Below are 14,099 nucleotides of genomic sequence, written 5' to 3'. Positions count from 1 at the left end.
CACTGACCCTGTGACAGTGCCCGCTCCCTCAGCGCTGACCCTGTGACAGTGCCCGCTCCCTGAGCACTGACCCTCCGACAGTGCCCACTGCCTCAGCACTGACCCTCCGACAGTGCCCACTCCCTCGGCACTGACCCTCCGACAGTGCCCGCTCCCTCAGCACTGACCCTCCGACAGTGCCCACTCCCTCAGCACTGACCCTCTGACAGTCCGGCGCTCCCTCTGCACTGACCCTCCGACAGTGCCCACTCCCTCAGCACTGACCCTCCGACAGTGCTCACTCCCTCGGCACTGACCCTCCGACAGTGCCCGCTCCCTCAGCACTGACCCTCCGACAGTGCCCACTCCCTCGGCACTGACCCTCTGACAGTGCCGGCTCCCTCAGCACTGACCCTCCGACAGTGCCCACTCCCTCAGCACTGACCCTCCGACAGTGCCCACTCCCTCAGCACTGACCCTCTGACAGTGCCCGCTCCCTCAGCACTGACCTTCCGACAGTGCCCCCTCCCTCAGCACTGACCCTCCGACAGTGCCCGCTCCCTCAGCACTGACCCTGTGACAGTGCCCGCTCCCTCAGCACTGACCCTGTGACAGTGCCCGCTCCCTCAGCACTGACCCTGTGACAGTGCCCGCTCCCTCAGCACTGACCCTCCGACAGTGCCCGCTCCCTCAGCACTGACCCTCCGACAGTGCCCCCTCCCTCAGCACTGACCCTCCGACAGTGCCCGCTCCCTCAGCACTGACCCTCTGACAGTGCCCGCTCCCTCAGCACTGACCCTCCGACAGTGCCCCCTCCCTCAGCACTGACCCTCCGACAGTGCCCGCTCCCTCAGCACTGACCCTGTGACAGTGCCCGCTCCCTCAGCACTGACCCTGTGACAGTGCCCGCTCCCTCAGCACTGACCCTGTGACAGTGCCCCCTCCCTCAGCACTGACCCTCCGACAGTGCCCACTCCCTCAGCACTGACCCTGTGACAGTGCCCACTCCATCAGCGCTGACCCTCCGACAGTGCCCGCTCCCTCAGCCCTGACCCTCCGACAGTGCCCGCTCCCTCAGCACTGACCCTGTGACAGTGCCCGCTCCCTCAGCACTGACCCTGTGACAGTGCCCCCTCCCTCAGCACTGACCCTCCGACAGTGCCCGCTCCCTCAGCACTGACCCTGTGACAGTGCCCGCTCCCTCAGCACTGACCCTGTGACAGTGCCCGCTCCCTCAGCACTGACCCTGTGACAGTGCCCGCTCCCTCAGCACTGACCCTGTGACAGTGCCCGCTCCCTCAGCACTGACCCTCCGGTAGTGCCCGCTCCCTCAGCACTGACCCTCCGACAGTGCCCGCTCCCTCAGCACTGACCCTCCGACAGTGCCCACTCCCTCAGCACTGACCCTGTGACAGTGCCCGCTCCCTCAGCGCTGACCCTGTGACAGTGCCCGCTCCCTCAGCACTGACCCTCCGACAGTGCCCACTCCCTCAGCACTGACCCTCCGACAGTGCCCACTCCCTCGGCACTGACCCTCCGACAGTGCCCGCTCCCTCAGCACTGAACCTCCGACAGTGCCCACTCCCTCAGCACTGACCCTCTGACAGTCCGGCGCTCCCTCAGCACTGACCCTCCGACAGTGCCCGCTCCCTCAGCACTGACCCTCCGACAGTGCCCGCTCCCTCAGCACTGACCCTCCGACAGTGCCCACTCCCTCAGCACTGACCCTCCGACAGTGCCCACTCCCTCGGCACTGACCCTCCGACAGTGCCCACTCCCTCAGCACTGACCCTGTGACAGTGCCCGCTCCCTCAGCGCTGACCCTGTGACAGTGCCCGCTCCCTCAGCACTGACCCTCCGACAGTGCCCACTCCCTCAGCACTGACCCTCCGACAGTGCCCACTCCCTCTGCACTGACCCTCCGACAGTGCCCGCTCCCTCAGCACTGACCCTCCGACAGTGCCCACTCCCTCAGCACTGACCCTCTGACTGTGCCCGCTCCCTCAGCACTGACCCTCCGACAGTGCCCACTCCCTCGGCACTGACCCTCTGACAGTGCCCGCTCCCTCAGCACTGACCCTCCGACAGTGCCCACTCCCTCAGCACTGACCCTCCGACAGTGCCCACTCCCTCAGCACTGACCCTCTGACAGTGCCCCCTCAGCACTGACCCTGTGACAGTGCCCGCTCCCTCAGCACTGACCCTCCGGTAGTGCCCGCTCCCTCAGCACTGACCCTCCGACAGTGCCCGCTCCCTCAGCACTGACCCTCCGACAGTGCCCACTCCCTCAGCACTGACCCTCCGACAGTGCCCACTCCCTCGGCACTGACCCTCCGACAGTGCCCGCTCCCTCAGCACTGACCCTCCGACAGTGCCCACTCCCTCAGCACTGACCCTCTGACAGTCCGGCGCTCCCTCTGCACTGACCCTCCGACAGTGCCCACTCCCTCAGCACTGACCCTCCGACAGTGCTCACTCCCTCGGCACTGACCCTCCGACAGTGCCCGCTCCCTCAGCACTGACCCTCCGACAGTGCCCACTCCCTCGGCACTGACCCTCTGACAGTGCCGGCTCCCTCAGCACTGACCCTCCGACAGTGCCCACTCCCTCAGCACTGACCCTCCGACAGTGCCCACTCCCTCAGCACTGACCCTCTGACAGTGCCCGCTCCCTCAGCACTGACCCTCCGACAGTGCCCCCTCCCTCAGCACTGACCCTCCGACAGTGCCCGCTCCCTCAGCACTGACCCTGTGACAGTGCCCGCTCCCTCAGCACTGACCCTGTGACAGTGCCCGCTCCCTCAGCACTGACCCTCCGACAGTGCCCGCTCCCTCAGCACTGACCCTCCGACAGTGCCCCCTCCCTCAGCACTGACCCTCCGACAGTGCCCGCTCCCTCAGCACTGACCCTCTGACAGTGCCCGCTCCCTCAGCACTGACCCTCCGACAGTGCCCCCTCCCTCAGCACTGACCCTCTGACAGTGCGGCGCTCCCTCAGCACTGACCCTGTGCCAGTGAGGTGCTCCCTCAGCACTGACCCTCCGACAGTGCGGCGCTCCCTCAGCACTGACCCTCCGACAGTGCGGCGCTCCCTCAGCACTGACCCTGTGACAGTGCCCGCTCCCTCAGCGCTGACCCTCCGACAGTGCGGCACTCCCTCAGCACTGATCCTCCGACAGTGCCCGCTCCCTCAGCACTGACCCTCTGACAGTGCGGCACTCCCTCAGCACTGACCCTGTGACAGTGCCCCCTCCCTCAGCACTGACCCTCCGACAGTGCCCACTCCCTCAGCACTGACCCTCCGACAGTGCCCACTCCCTCAGCACTGACCCTGTGACAGTGCCCACTCCCTCGGCACTGACCCTCCGACAGTGCCCACTCCCTCAGCACTGACCCTGTGACAGTGCCCGCTCCCTCAGCACTGACCCTCCGACAGTGCCCGCTCCCTCAGCACTGACCCTGTGACAGTGCCCGCTCCCTCAGCACTGACCCTCCGACAGTGCCCACTCCCTCAGCACTGACCCTCCGACAGTGCCCACTCCCTCGGCACTGACCCTCCGACAGTGCCCGCTCCCTCTGCACTGACCCTGTGACAGTGCCCGCTCCCTCAGCGCTGACCCTGTGACAGTGCCCGCTCCCTCAGCACTGACCCTCCGACAGTGCCCACTCCCTCAGCACTGACCCTCCGACAGTGCCCACTCCCTCGGCACTGACCCTCCGACAGTGCCCGCTCCCTCAGCACTGACCCTCCGACAGTGCCCACTCCCTCAGCACTGACCCTCTGACAGTCCGGCGCTCCCTCAGCACTGACCCTGTGACAGTGCCCGCTCCCTCAGCACTGACCCTCCGACAGTGCCCGCTCCCTCAGCACTGACCCTCCGACAGTGCCCACTCCCTCAGCACTGACCCTCCGACAGTGCCCACTCCCTCGGCACTGACCCTCCGACAGTGCCCACTCCCTCAGCACTGACCCTGTGACAGTGCACGCTCCCTCAGCGCTGACCCTGTGACAGTGCCCGCTCCCTCAGCACTGACCCTTCGACAGTGCCCACTCCCTCAGCACTGACCCTCCGACAGTGCCCACTCCCTCGGCACTGACCCTCTGACAGTGCCCGCTCCCTCAGCACTGACCCTCCGACAGTGCCCACTCCCTCGGCACTGACCCTCCGACAGTGCCCACTCCCTCAGCACTGACCCTCTGACAGTGCCCGCTCCCTCAGCACTGACCCTCCGACAGTGCCCCCTCCCTCAGCACTGACCCTCCGACAGTGCCCGCTCCCTCAGCACTGACCCTGTGACAGTGCCCGCTCCCTCAGCACTGACCCTCCGGTAGTGCCCGCTCCCTCAGCACTGACCCTCCGACAGTGCCCGTTCCCTCAGCACTGACCCTCCGACAGTGCCCACTCCCTCAGCACTGACCCTCCGACAGTGCCCACTCCCTCGGCACTGACCCTCCGACAGTGCCCACTCCCTCAGCACTGACCCTGTGACAGTGCCCGCTCCCTCAGCGCTGACCCTGTGACAGTGCCCGCTCCCTGAGCACTGACCCTCCGACAGTGCCCACTCCCTCAGCACTGACCCTCCGACAGTGCCCACTCCCTCGGCACTGACCCTCCGACAGTGCCCGCTCCCTCAGCACTGACCCTCCGACAGTGCCCCCTCCCTCAGCACTGACCCTCCGACAGTGCCCGCTCCCTCAGCACTGACCCTCCGACAGTGCCCACTCCCTCAGCACTGACCCTCCGACAGTGCCCACTCCCTCGGCACTGACCCTCCGACAGTGCCCACTCCCTCGGCACTGACCCTGTGACAGTGCCCGCTCCCTCAGCGCTGACCCTGTGACAGTGCCCGCTCCCTGAGCACTGACCCTCCGACAGTGCCCACTGCCTCAGCACTGACCCTCCGACAGTGCCCACTCCCTCGGCACTGACCCTCCGACAGTGCCCGCTCCCTCAGCACTGACCCTCCGACAGTGCCCACTCCCTCAGCACTGACCCTCTGACAGTCCGGCGCTCCCTCTGCACTGACCCTCCGACAGTGCCCACTCCCTCAGCACTGACCCTCCGACAGTGCTCACTCCCTCGGCACTGACCCTCCGACAGTGCCCGCTCCCTCAGCACTGACCCTCCGACAGTGCCCACTCCCTCGGCACTGACCCTCTGACAGTGCCGGCTCCCTCAGCACTGACCCTCCGACAGTGCCCACTCCCTCAGCACTGACCCTCCGACAGTGCCCACTCCCTCAGCACTGACCCTCTGACAGTGCCCGCTCCCTCAGCACTGACCCTCCGACAGTGCCCCCTCCCTCAGCACTGACCCTCCGACAGTGCCCGCTCCCTCAGCACTGACCCTGTGACAGTGCCCGCTCCCTCAGCACTGACCCTGTGACAGTGCCCGCTCCCTCAGCACTGACCCTGTGACAGTGCCCGCTCCCTCAGCACTGACCCTCCGACAGTGCCCGCTCCCTCAGCACTGACCCTCCGACAGTGCCCCCTCCCTCAGCACTGACCCTCCGACAGTGCCCGCTCCCTCAGCACTGACCCTCTGACAGTGCCCGCTCCCTCAGCACTGACCCTCCGACAGTGCCCCCTCCCTCAGCACTGACCCTCCGACAGTGCCCGCTCCCTCAGCACTGACCCTGTGACAGTGCCCGCTCCCTCAGCACTGACCCTGTGACAGTGCCCGCTCCCTCAGCACTGACCCTGTGACAGTGCCCCCTCCCTCAGCACTGACCCTCCGACAGTGCCCACTCCCTCAGCACTGACCCTGTGACAGTGCCCACTCCATCAGCGCTGACCCTCCGACAGTGCCCGCTCCCTCAGCCCTGACCCTCCGACAGTGCCCGCTCCCTCAGCACTGACCCTGTGACAGTGCCCGCTCCCTCAGCACTGACCCTGTGACAGTGCCCCCTCCCTCAGCACTGACCCTCCGACAGTGCCCGCTCCCTCAGCACTGACCCTGTGACAGTGCCCGCTCCCTCAGCACTGACCCTGTGACAGTGCCCGCTCCCTCAGCACTGACCCTGTGACAGTGCCCGCTCCCTCAGCACTGACCCTGTGACAGTGCCCGCTCCCTCAGCACTGACCCTCCGGTAGTGCCCGCTCCCTCAGCACTGACCCTCCGACAGTGCCCGCTCCCTCAGCACTGACCCTCCGACAGTGCCCACTCCCTCAGCACTGACCCTGTGACAGTGCCCGCTCCCTCAGCGCTGACCCTGTGACAGTGCCCGCTCCCTCAGCACTGACCCTCCGACAGTGCCCACTCCCTCAGCACTGACCCTCCGACAGTGCCCACTCCCTCGGCACTGACCCTCCGACAGTGCCCGCTCCCTCAGCACTGAACCTCCGACAGTGCCCACTCCCTCAGCACTGACCCTCTGACAGTCCGGCGCTCCCTCAGCACTGACCCTCCGACAGTGCCCGCTCCCTCAGCACTGACCCTCCGACAGTGCCCGCTCCCTCAGCACTGACCCTCCGACAGTGCCCACTCCCTCAGCACTGACCCTCCGACAGTGCCCACTCCCTCGGCACTGACCCTCCGACAGTGCCCACTCCCTCAGCACTGACCCTGTGACAGTGCCCGCTCCCTCAGCGCTGACCCTGTGACAGTGCCCGCTCCCTCAGCACTGACCCTCCGACAGTGCCCACTCCCTCAGCACTGACCCTCCGACAGTGCCCACTCCCTCTGCACTGACCCTCCGACAGTGCCCGCTCCCTCAGCACTGACCCTCCGACAGTGCCCACTCCCTCAGCACTGACCCTCTGACTGTGCCCGCTCCCTCAGCACTGACCCTCCGACAGTGCCCACTCCCTCGGCACTGACCCTCTGACAGTGCCCGCTCCCTCAGCACTGACCCTCCGACAGTGCCCACTCCCTCAGCACTGACCCTCCGACAGTGCCCACTCCCTCAGCACTGACCCTCTGACAGTGCCCCCTCAGCACTGACCCTGTGACAGTGCCCGCTCCCTCAGCACTGACCCTCCGGTAGTGCCCGCTCCCTCAGCACTGACCCTCCGACAGTGCCCGCTCCCTCAGCACTGACCCTCCGACAGTGCCCACTCCCTCAGCACTGACCCTCCGACAGTGCCCACTCCCTCGGCACTGACCCTCCGACAGTGCCCGCTCCCTCAGCACTGACCCTCCGACAGTGCCCACTCCCTCAGCACTGACCCTCTGACAGTCCGGCGCTCCCTCTGCACTGACCCTCCGACAGTGCCCACTCCCTCAGCACTGACCCTCCGACAGTGCTCACTCCCTCGGCACTGACCCTCCGACAGTGCCCGCTCCCTCAGCACTGACCCTCCGACAGTGCCCACTCCCTCGGCACTGACCCTCTGACAGTGCCGGCTCCCTCAGCACTGACCCTCCGACAGTGCCCACTCCCTCAGCACTGACCCTCCGACAGTGCCCACTCCCTCAGCACTGACCCTGTGACAGTGCCCGCTCCCTCAGCACTGACCCTGTGACAGTGCCCGCTCCCTCAGCACTGACCCTCCGGTAGTGCCCGCTCCCTCAGCACTGACCCTCCGACAGTGCCCGCTCCCTCAGCACTGACCCTCCGACAGTGCCCACTCCCTCAGCACTGACCCTGTGACAGTGCCCGCTCCCTCAGCGCTGACCCTGTGACAGTGCCCGCTCCCTCAGCACTGACCCTCCGACAGTGCCCACTCCCTCAGCACTGACCCTCCGACAGTGCCCACTCCCTCGGCACTGACCCTCCGACAGTGCCCGCTCCCTCAGCACTGAACCTCCGACAGTGCCCACTCCCTCAGCACTGACCCTCTGACAGTCCGGCGCTCCCTCAGCACTGACCCTCCGACAGTGCCCGCTCCCTCAGCACTGACCCTCCGACAGTGCCCGCTCCCTCAGCACTGACCCTCCGACAGTGCCCACTCCCTCAGCACTGACCCTCCGACAGTGCCCACTCCCTCGGCACTGACCCTCCGACAGTGCCCACTCCCTCAGCACTGACCCTGTGACAGTGCCCGCTCCCTCAGCGCTGACCCTGTGACAGTGCCCGCTCCCTCAGCACTGACCCTCCGACAGTGCCCACTCCCTCAGCACTGACCCTCCGACAGTGCCCACTCCCTCTGCACTGACCCTCCGACAGTGCCCGCTCCCTCAGCACTGACCCTCCGACAGTGCCCACTCCCTCAGCACTGACCCTCTGACTGTGCCCGCTCCCTCAGCACTGACCCTCCGACAGTGCCCACTCCCTCGGCACTGACCCTCTGACAGTGCCCGCTCCCTCAGCACTGACCCTCCGACAGTGCCCACTCCCTCAGCACTGACCCTCCGACAGTGCCCACTCCCTCAGCACTGACCCTCTGACAGTGCCCCCTCAGCACTGACCCTGTGACAGTGCCCGCTCCCTCAGCACTGACCCTCCGGTAGTGCCCGCTCCCTCAGCACTGACCCTCCGACAGTGCCCGCTCCCTCAGCACTGACCCTCCGACAGTGCCCACTCCCTCAGCACTGACCCTCCGACAGTGCCCACTCCCTCGGCACTGACCCTCCGACAGTGCCCGCTCCCTCAGCACTGACCCTCCGACAGTGCCCACTCCCTCAGCACTGACCCTCTGACAGTCCGGCGCTCCCTCTGCACTGACCCTCCGACAGTGCCCACTCCCTCAGCACTGACCCTCCGACAGTGCTCACTCCCTCGGCACTGACCCTCCGACAGTGCCCGCTCCCTCAGCACTGACCCTCCGACAGTGCCCACTCCCTCGGCACTGACCCTCTGACAGTGCCGGCTCCCTCAGCACTGACCCTCCGACAGTGCCCACTCCCTCAGCACTGACCCTCCGACAGTGCCCACTCCCTCAGCACTGACCCTCTGACAGTGCCCGCTCCCTCAGCACTGACCCTCCGACAGTGCCCCCTCCCTCAGCACTGACCCTCCGACAGTGCCCGCTCCCTCAGCACTGACCCTGTGACAGTGCCCGCTCCCTCAGCACTGACCCTGTGACAGTGCCCGCTCCCTCAGCACTGACCCTGTGACAGTGCCCGCTCCCTCAGCACTGACCCTCCGACAGTGCCCACTCCCTCAGCACTGACCCTCTGACAGTGCCCGCTCCCTCAGCACTGACCCTCCGACAGTGCCCCCTCCCTCAGCACTGACCCTCCGACAGTGCCCGCTCCCTCAGCACTGACCCTGTGACAGTGCCCGCTCCCTCAGCACTGACCCTGTGACAGTGCCCGCTCCCTCAGCGCTGACCCTGTGACAGTGCCCGCTCCCTCAGCACTGACCCTCTGACAGTGCGGCGCTCCCTCAGCACTGACCCTGTGCCAGTGAGGTGCTCCCTCAGCACTGACCCTCCGACAGTGCGGCGCTCCCTCAGCACTGACCCTCCGACAGTGCGGCGCTCCCTCAGCACTGACCCTGTGACAGTGCCCGCTCCCTCAGCGCTGACCCTCCGACAATGCGGCACTCCCTCAGCACTGATCCTCCGACAGTGCCCGCTCCCTCAGCACTGACCCTCTGACAGTGCGGCACTCCCTCAGCACTGACCCTGTGACAGTGCCCCCTCCCTCAGCACTGACCCTCCGACAGTGCCCACTCCCTCAGCACTGACCCTCCGACAGTGCCCACTCCCTCAGCACTGACCCTGTGACAGTGCCCACTCCCTCGGCACTGACCCTCCGACAGTGCCCACTCCCTCAGCACTGACCCTGTGACAGTGCCCGCTCCCTCAGCACTGACCCTCCGACAGTGCCCGCTCCCTCAGCACTGACCCTGTGACAGTGCCCGCTCCCTCAGCACTGACCCTCCGACAGTGCCCACTCCCTCAGCACTGACCCTCCGACAGTGCCCACTCCCTCGGCACTGACCCTCCGACAGTGCCCGCTCCCTCTGCACTGACCCTGTGACAGTGCCCGCTCCCTCAGCGCTGACCCTGTGACAGTGCCCGCTCCCTCAGCACTGACCCTCCGACAGTGCCCACTCCCTCAGCACTGACCCTCCGACAGTGCCCACTCCCTCGGCACTGACCCTCCGACAGTGCCCGCTCCCTCAGCACTGACCCTCCGACAGTGCCCACTCCCTCAGCACTGACCCTCTGACAGTCCGGCGCTCCCTCAGCACTGACCCTGTGACAGTGCCCGCTCCCTCAGCACTGACCCTCCGACAGTGCCCGCTCCCTCAGCACTGACCCTCCGACAGTGCCCACTCCCTCAGCACTGACCCTCCGACAGTGCCCACTCCCTCGGCACTGACCCTCCGACAGTGCCCACTCCCTCAGCACTGACCCTGTGACAGTGCCCGCTCCCTCAGCGCTGACCCTGTGACAGTGCCCGCTCCCTCAGCACTGACCCTTCGACAGTGCCCACTCCCTCAGCACTGACCCTCCGACAGTGCCCACTCCCTCGGCACTGACCCTCCCACAGTGCCCGCTCCCTCAGCACTGACCCTCCGACAGTGCCCACTCCCTCAGCACTGACCCTCTGACTGTGCCCGCTCCCTCAGCACTGACCCTCCGACAGTGCCCACTCCCTCGGCACTGACCCTCTGACAGTGCCCGCTCCCTCAGCACTGACCCTCCGACAGTGCCCACTCCCTCAGCACTGACCCTCCGACAGTGCCCACTCCCTCAGCACTGACCCTCTGACAGTGCCCGCTCCCTCAGCACTGACCCTCCGACAGTGCCCCCTCCCTCAGCACTGACCCTCCGACAGTGCCCGCTCCCTCAGCACTGACCCTGTGACAGTGCCCGCTCCCTCAGCACTGACCCTCCGGTAGTGCCCGCTCGCTCAGCACTGACCCTCCGACAGTGCCCGTTCCCTCAGCACTGACCCTCCGACAGTGCCCACTCCCTCAGCACTGACCCTCCGACAGTGCCCACTCCCTCGGCACTGACCCTCCGACAGTGCCCACTCCCTCAGCACTGACCCTGTGACAGTGCCCGCTCCCTCAACGCTGACCCTGTGACAGTGCCCGCTCCCTGAGCACTGACCCTCCGACAGTGCCCACTCCCTCAGCACTGACCCTCCGACAGTGCCCACTCCCTCGGCACTGACCCTCCGACAGTGCCCGCTCCCTCAGCACTGACCCTCCGACAGTGCCCACTCCCTCAGCACTGACCCTCTGACAGTCCGGCGCTCCCTCTGCACTGACCCTCCGACAGTGCCCACTCCCTCAGCACTGACCCTCCGACAGTGCTCACTCCCTCGGCACTGACCCTCCGACAGTGCCCGCTCCCTCAGCACTGACCCTCCGACAGTGCCCACTCCCTCGGCACTGACCCTCTGACAGTGCCCGCTCCCTCAGCACTGACCCTCCGACAGTGCCCACTCCCTCAGCACTGACCCTCCGACAGTGCCCACTCCCTCAGCACTGACCCTCTGACAGTGCCCGCTCCCTCAGCACTGACCCTCCGACAGTGCCCCCTCCCTCAGCACTGACCCTCCGACAGTGCCTGCTCCCTCAGCACTGACCCTGTGACAGTGCCCGCTCCCTCAGCACTGACCCTGTGACAGTGCCCGCTCCCTCAGCACTGACCCTCCGACAGTGCCCGCTCCCTCAGCACTGACCCTCCGACAGTGCCCACTCCCTCGGCACTGACCCTCCGACAGTGCCCGCTCCCTCAGCACTGACCCTCCGACAGTGCCCACTCCCTCAGCACTGACCCTCCGACAGTGCCCACTCCCTCAGCACTGACCCTCTGACAGTGCCCGCTCCCTCAGCACTGACCCTCCGACAGTGCCCCCTCCCTCAGCACTGACCCTCCGACAGTGCCCGCTCCCTCAGCACTGACCCTGTGACAGTGCCTGCTCCCTCAGCACTGACCCTCCGGTAGTGCCCGCTCCCTCAGCACTGACCCTCCGACAGTGCCCGTTCCCTCAGCACTGACCCTCCGACAGTGCCCACTCCCTCAGCACTGACCCTCCGACAGTGCCCACTCCCTCGGCACTGACCCTCCGACAGTGCCCACTCCCTCAGCACTGACCCTGTGACAGTGCCCGCTCCCTCAGCGCTGACCCTGTGACAGTGCCCGCTCCCTGAGCACTGACCCTCCGACAGTGCCCACTCCCTCAGCACTGACCCTCCGACAGTGCCCACTCCCTCGGCACTGACCCTCCGACAGTGCCCGCTCCCTCAGCACTGACCCTCCGACAGTGCCCACTCCCTCAGCACTGACCCTCTGACAGTCCGGCGCTCCCTCTGCACTGACCCTCCGACAGTGCCCACTCCCTCAGCACTGACCCTCCGACAGTGCTCACTCCCTCGGCACTGACCCTCCGACAGTGCCCGCTCCCTCAGCACTGACCCTCCGACAGTGCCCACTCCCTCGGCACTGACCCTCTGACAGTGCCCGCTCCCTCAGCACTGACCCTCCGACAGTGCCCACTCCCTCAGCACTGACCCTCCGACAGTGCCCACTCCCTCAGCACTGACCCTCTGACAGTGCCCGCTCCCTCAGCACTGACCCTCCGACAGTGCCCCCTGCCTCAGCACTGACCCTCCGACAGTGCCCGCTCCCTCAGCACTGACCCTGTGACAGTGCCCGCTCCCTCAGCACTGACCCTGTGACAGTGCCCGCTCCCTCAGCACTGACCCTCCGACAGTGCCCGCTCCCTCAGCACTGACCCTCCGACAGTGCCCCCTCCCTCAGCACTGACCCTCCGACAGTGCCCGCTCCCTCAGCACTGACCCTCTGACAGTGCCCGCTCCCTCAGCACTGACCCTCCGACAGTGCCCCCTCCCTCAGCACTGACCCTCCGACAGTGCCCGCTCCCTCAGCACTGACCCTGTGACAGTGCCCACTCCCTCAGCACTGACCCTGTGACAGTGCCCGCTCCCTCAGCACTGACCCTGTGACAGTGCCCGCTCCCTCAGCACTGACCCTGTGACAGTGCGGTGTGATCTATTTCTTAAGGCTATGCGCTGAAATGATTTGTAACCTCTCAGTGAAATAATTGTCTGTCCGATCATTTTCAGAGGCAGATATTCAGAGGAAGATTGACAATCGAGGTGTTGGTTAATAATTGTCAGATGGTTTCTTTGGAATGTAGCTTAAAAGCCGTCGCTGTTGTTATGGTTACTGACCTGTACACCTTTGAGAGAAGCTACTCCCATGTACAGGAAAACTCCATAAAGTACAGGCATTGGGATGTACTGCAACAAAGGAGAAAGTCAAATTACTGACGGTAACCTACAGTCAACAACAACCCATTACATTTACATTGAGCCTTTGTCACAGCAAAACTCTCCAGGCTGCTTCAAAGGGGCATTCTTGAGAAAAATTGAACATTGAACCACATGAGAAGTACAATGTTAGATGATTAAGGGAGGGTTAGAAGGTACAGGGAGGGAATGCCAATGCTCATGTTCAGGCAGCTGAAGGTACAGTGACCCAGGAGATGGAGTGATTAAAATCAGTCAGGCAGAAGACTGGCCTGAGGGGTCTGGTGATGCACAGGCTAAATTGCCACCACCTGGCCCTCTCCCTCATGAGAAAGCAGCCCCCAGAGACCCGTGGGATAACGGCAGGCCAGATCACATGGGGGGGTATTTAGCTCAGTTGGCTGGATGGTTGCTTTGTGATGCAGTGTGGGTTTGAACCCTACCTCAGCTCCTAACGGCATGAAGGTTCTGCTTTCTCAACCTAACCCCTTGCCTGGAGTCCAGCTAGTCTGAGGGAAGCTGTGTTTGTCCTTTCTTCTGAAAGCAAACATTTCTCTCTCTGGTTTTTATTCCTTGTTGATGTTAGTCACTGACTGTTGGGCTATCAGTAGACGGGCAAGAGCAGAATCTATCTCCAGGTACCCCCTTCCCATCTCGAGACAACGTCCAGATTTCCCCATGGGCACACAGTCGCTCTCTCTCACTCTCACACACACACAGACACACACAGACACGACACACACACACACACAGACACACACAGACACACCCTTTCTTCCCTCCCCCCAATACACACACACACACACACACACACACACACACACACACAGACACACACAGACACACCCTTTCTTCCCTCCCCCCAATACACACACACACACACACACACACAGACACACCCTTTCTTCCCTCCCCCCAATACACACACACACACACACACACACACAGACACATACTTACACATACACACACACACAGACACACACACACATACTCACA

At 65.1% G+C, this 14,099-nt stretch overlaps 1 protein-coding gene across 3 annotated transcripts in view; it reads right to left on the bottom strand.

The window, feature by feature from the left end:
- The window catches only part of LOC125450951 (electrogenic sodium bicarbonate cotransporter 1-like), a 223,375-nt gene that overhangs the window by 26,406 nt on the left and 182,870 nt on the right, over positions 1-14,099 (bottom strand). For all 3 annotated transcript variants that reach the window (XM_059648092.1, XM_059648140.1, XM_059648179.1), the window contains one exon: positions 13,023-13,091. In XM_059648092.1, the coding sequence (XP_059504075.1) occupies positions 13,023-13,091 (69 nt within the window). The remainder of the gene's footprint in view (positions 1-13,022; positions 13,092-14,099) is intronic.

Source organism: Stegostoma tigrinum, chromosome 1 (assembly GCF_030684315.1).
Source record: "Stegostoma tigrinum isolate sSteTig4 chromosome 1, sSteTig4.hap1, whole genome shotgun sequence".
In the NCBI taxonomy this organism is placed as follows: Eukaryota; Metazoa; Chordata; class Chondrichthyes; order Orectolobiformes; family Stegostomatidae; genus Stegostoma; species Stegostoma tigrinum.
Note: the sequence above shows the minus strand (reverse complement) of the source record. Positions and strands in the feature narration are given on the sequence as shown.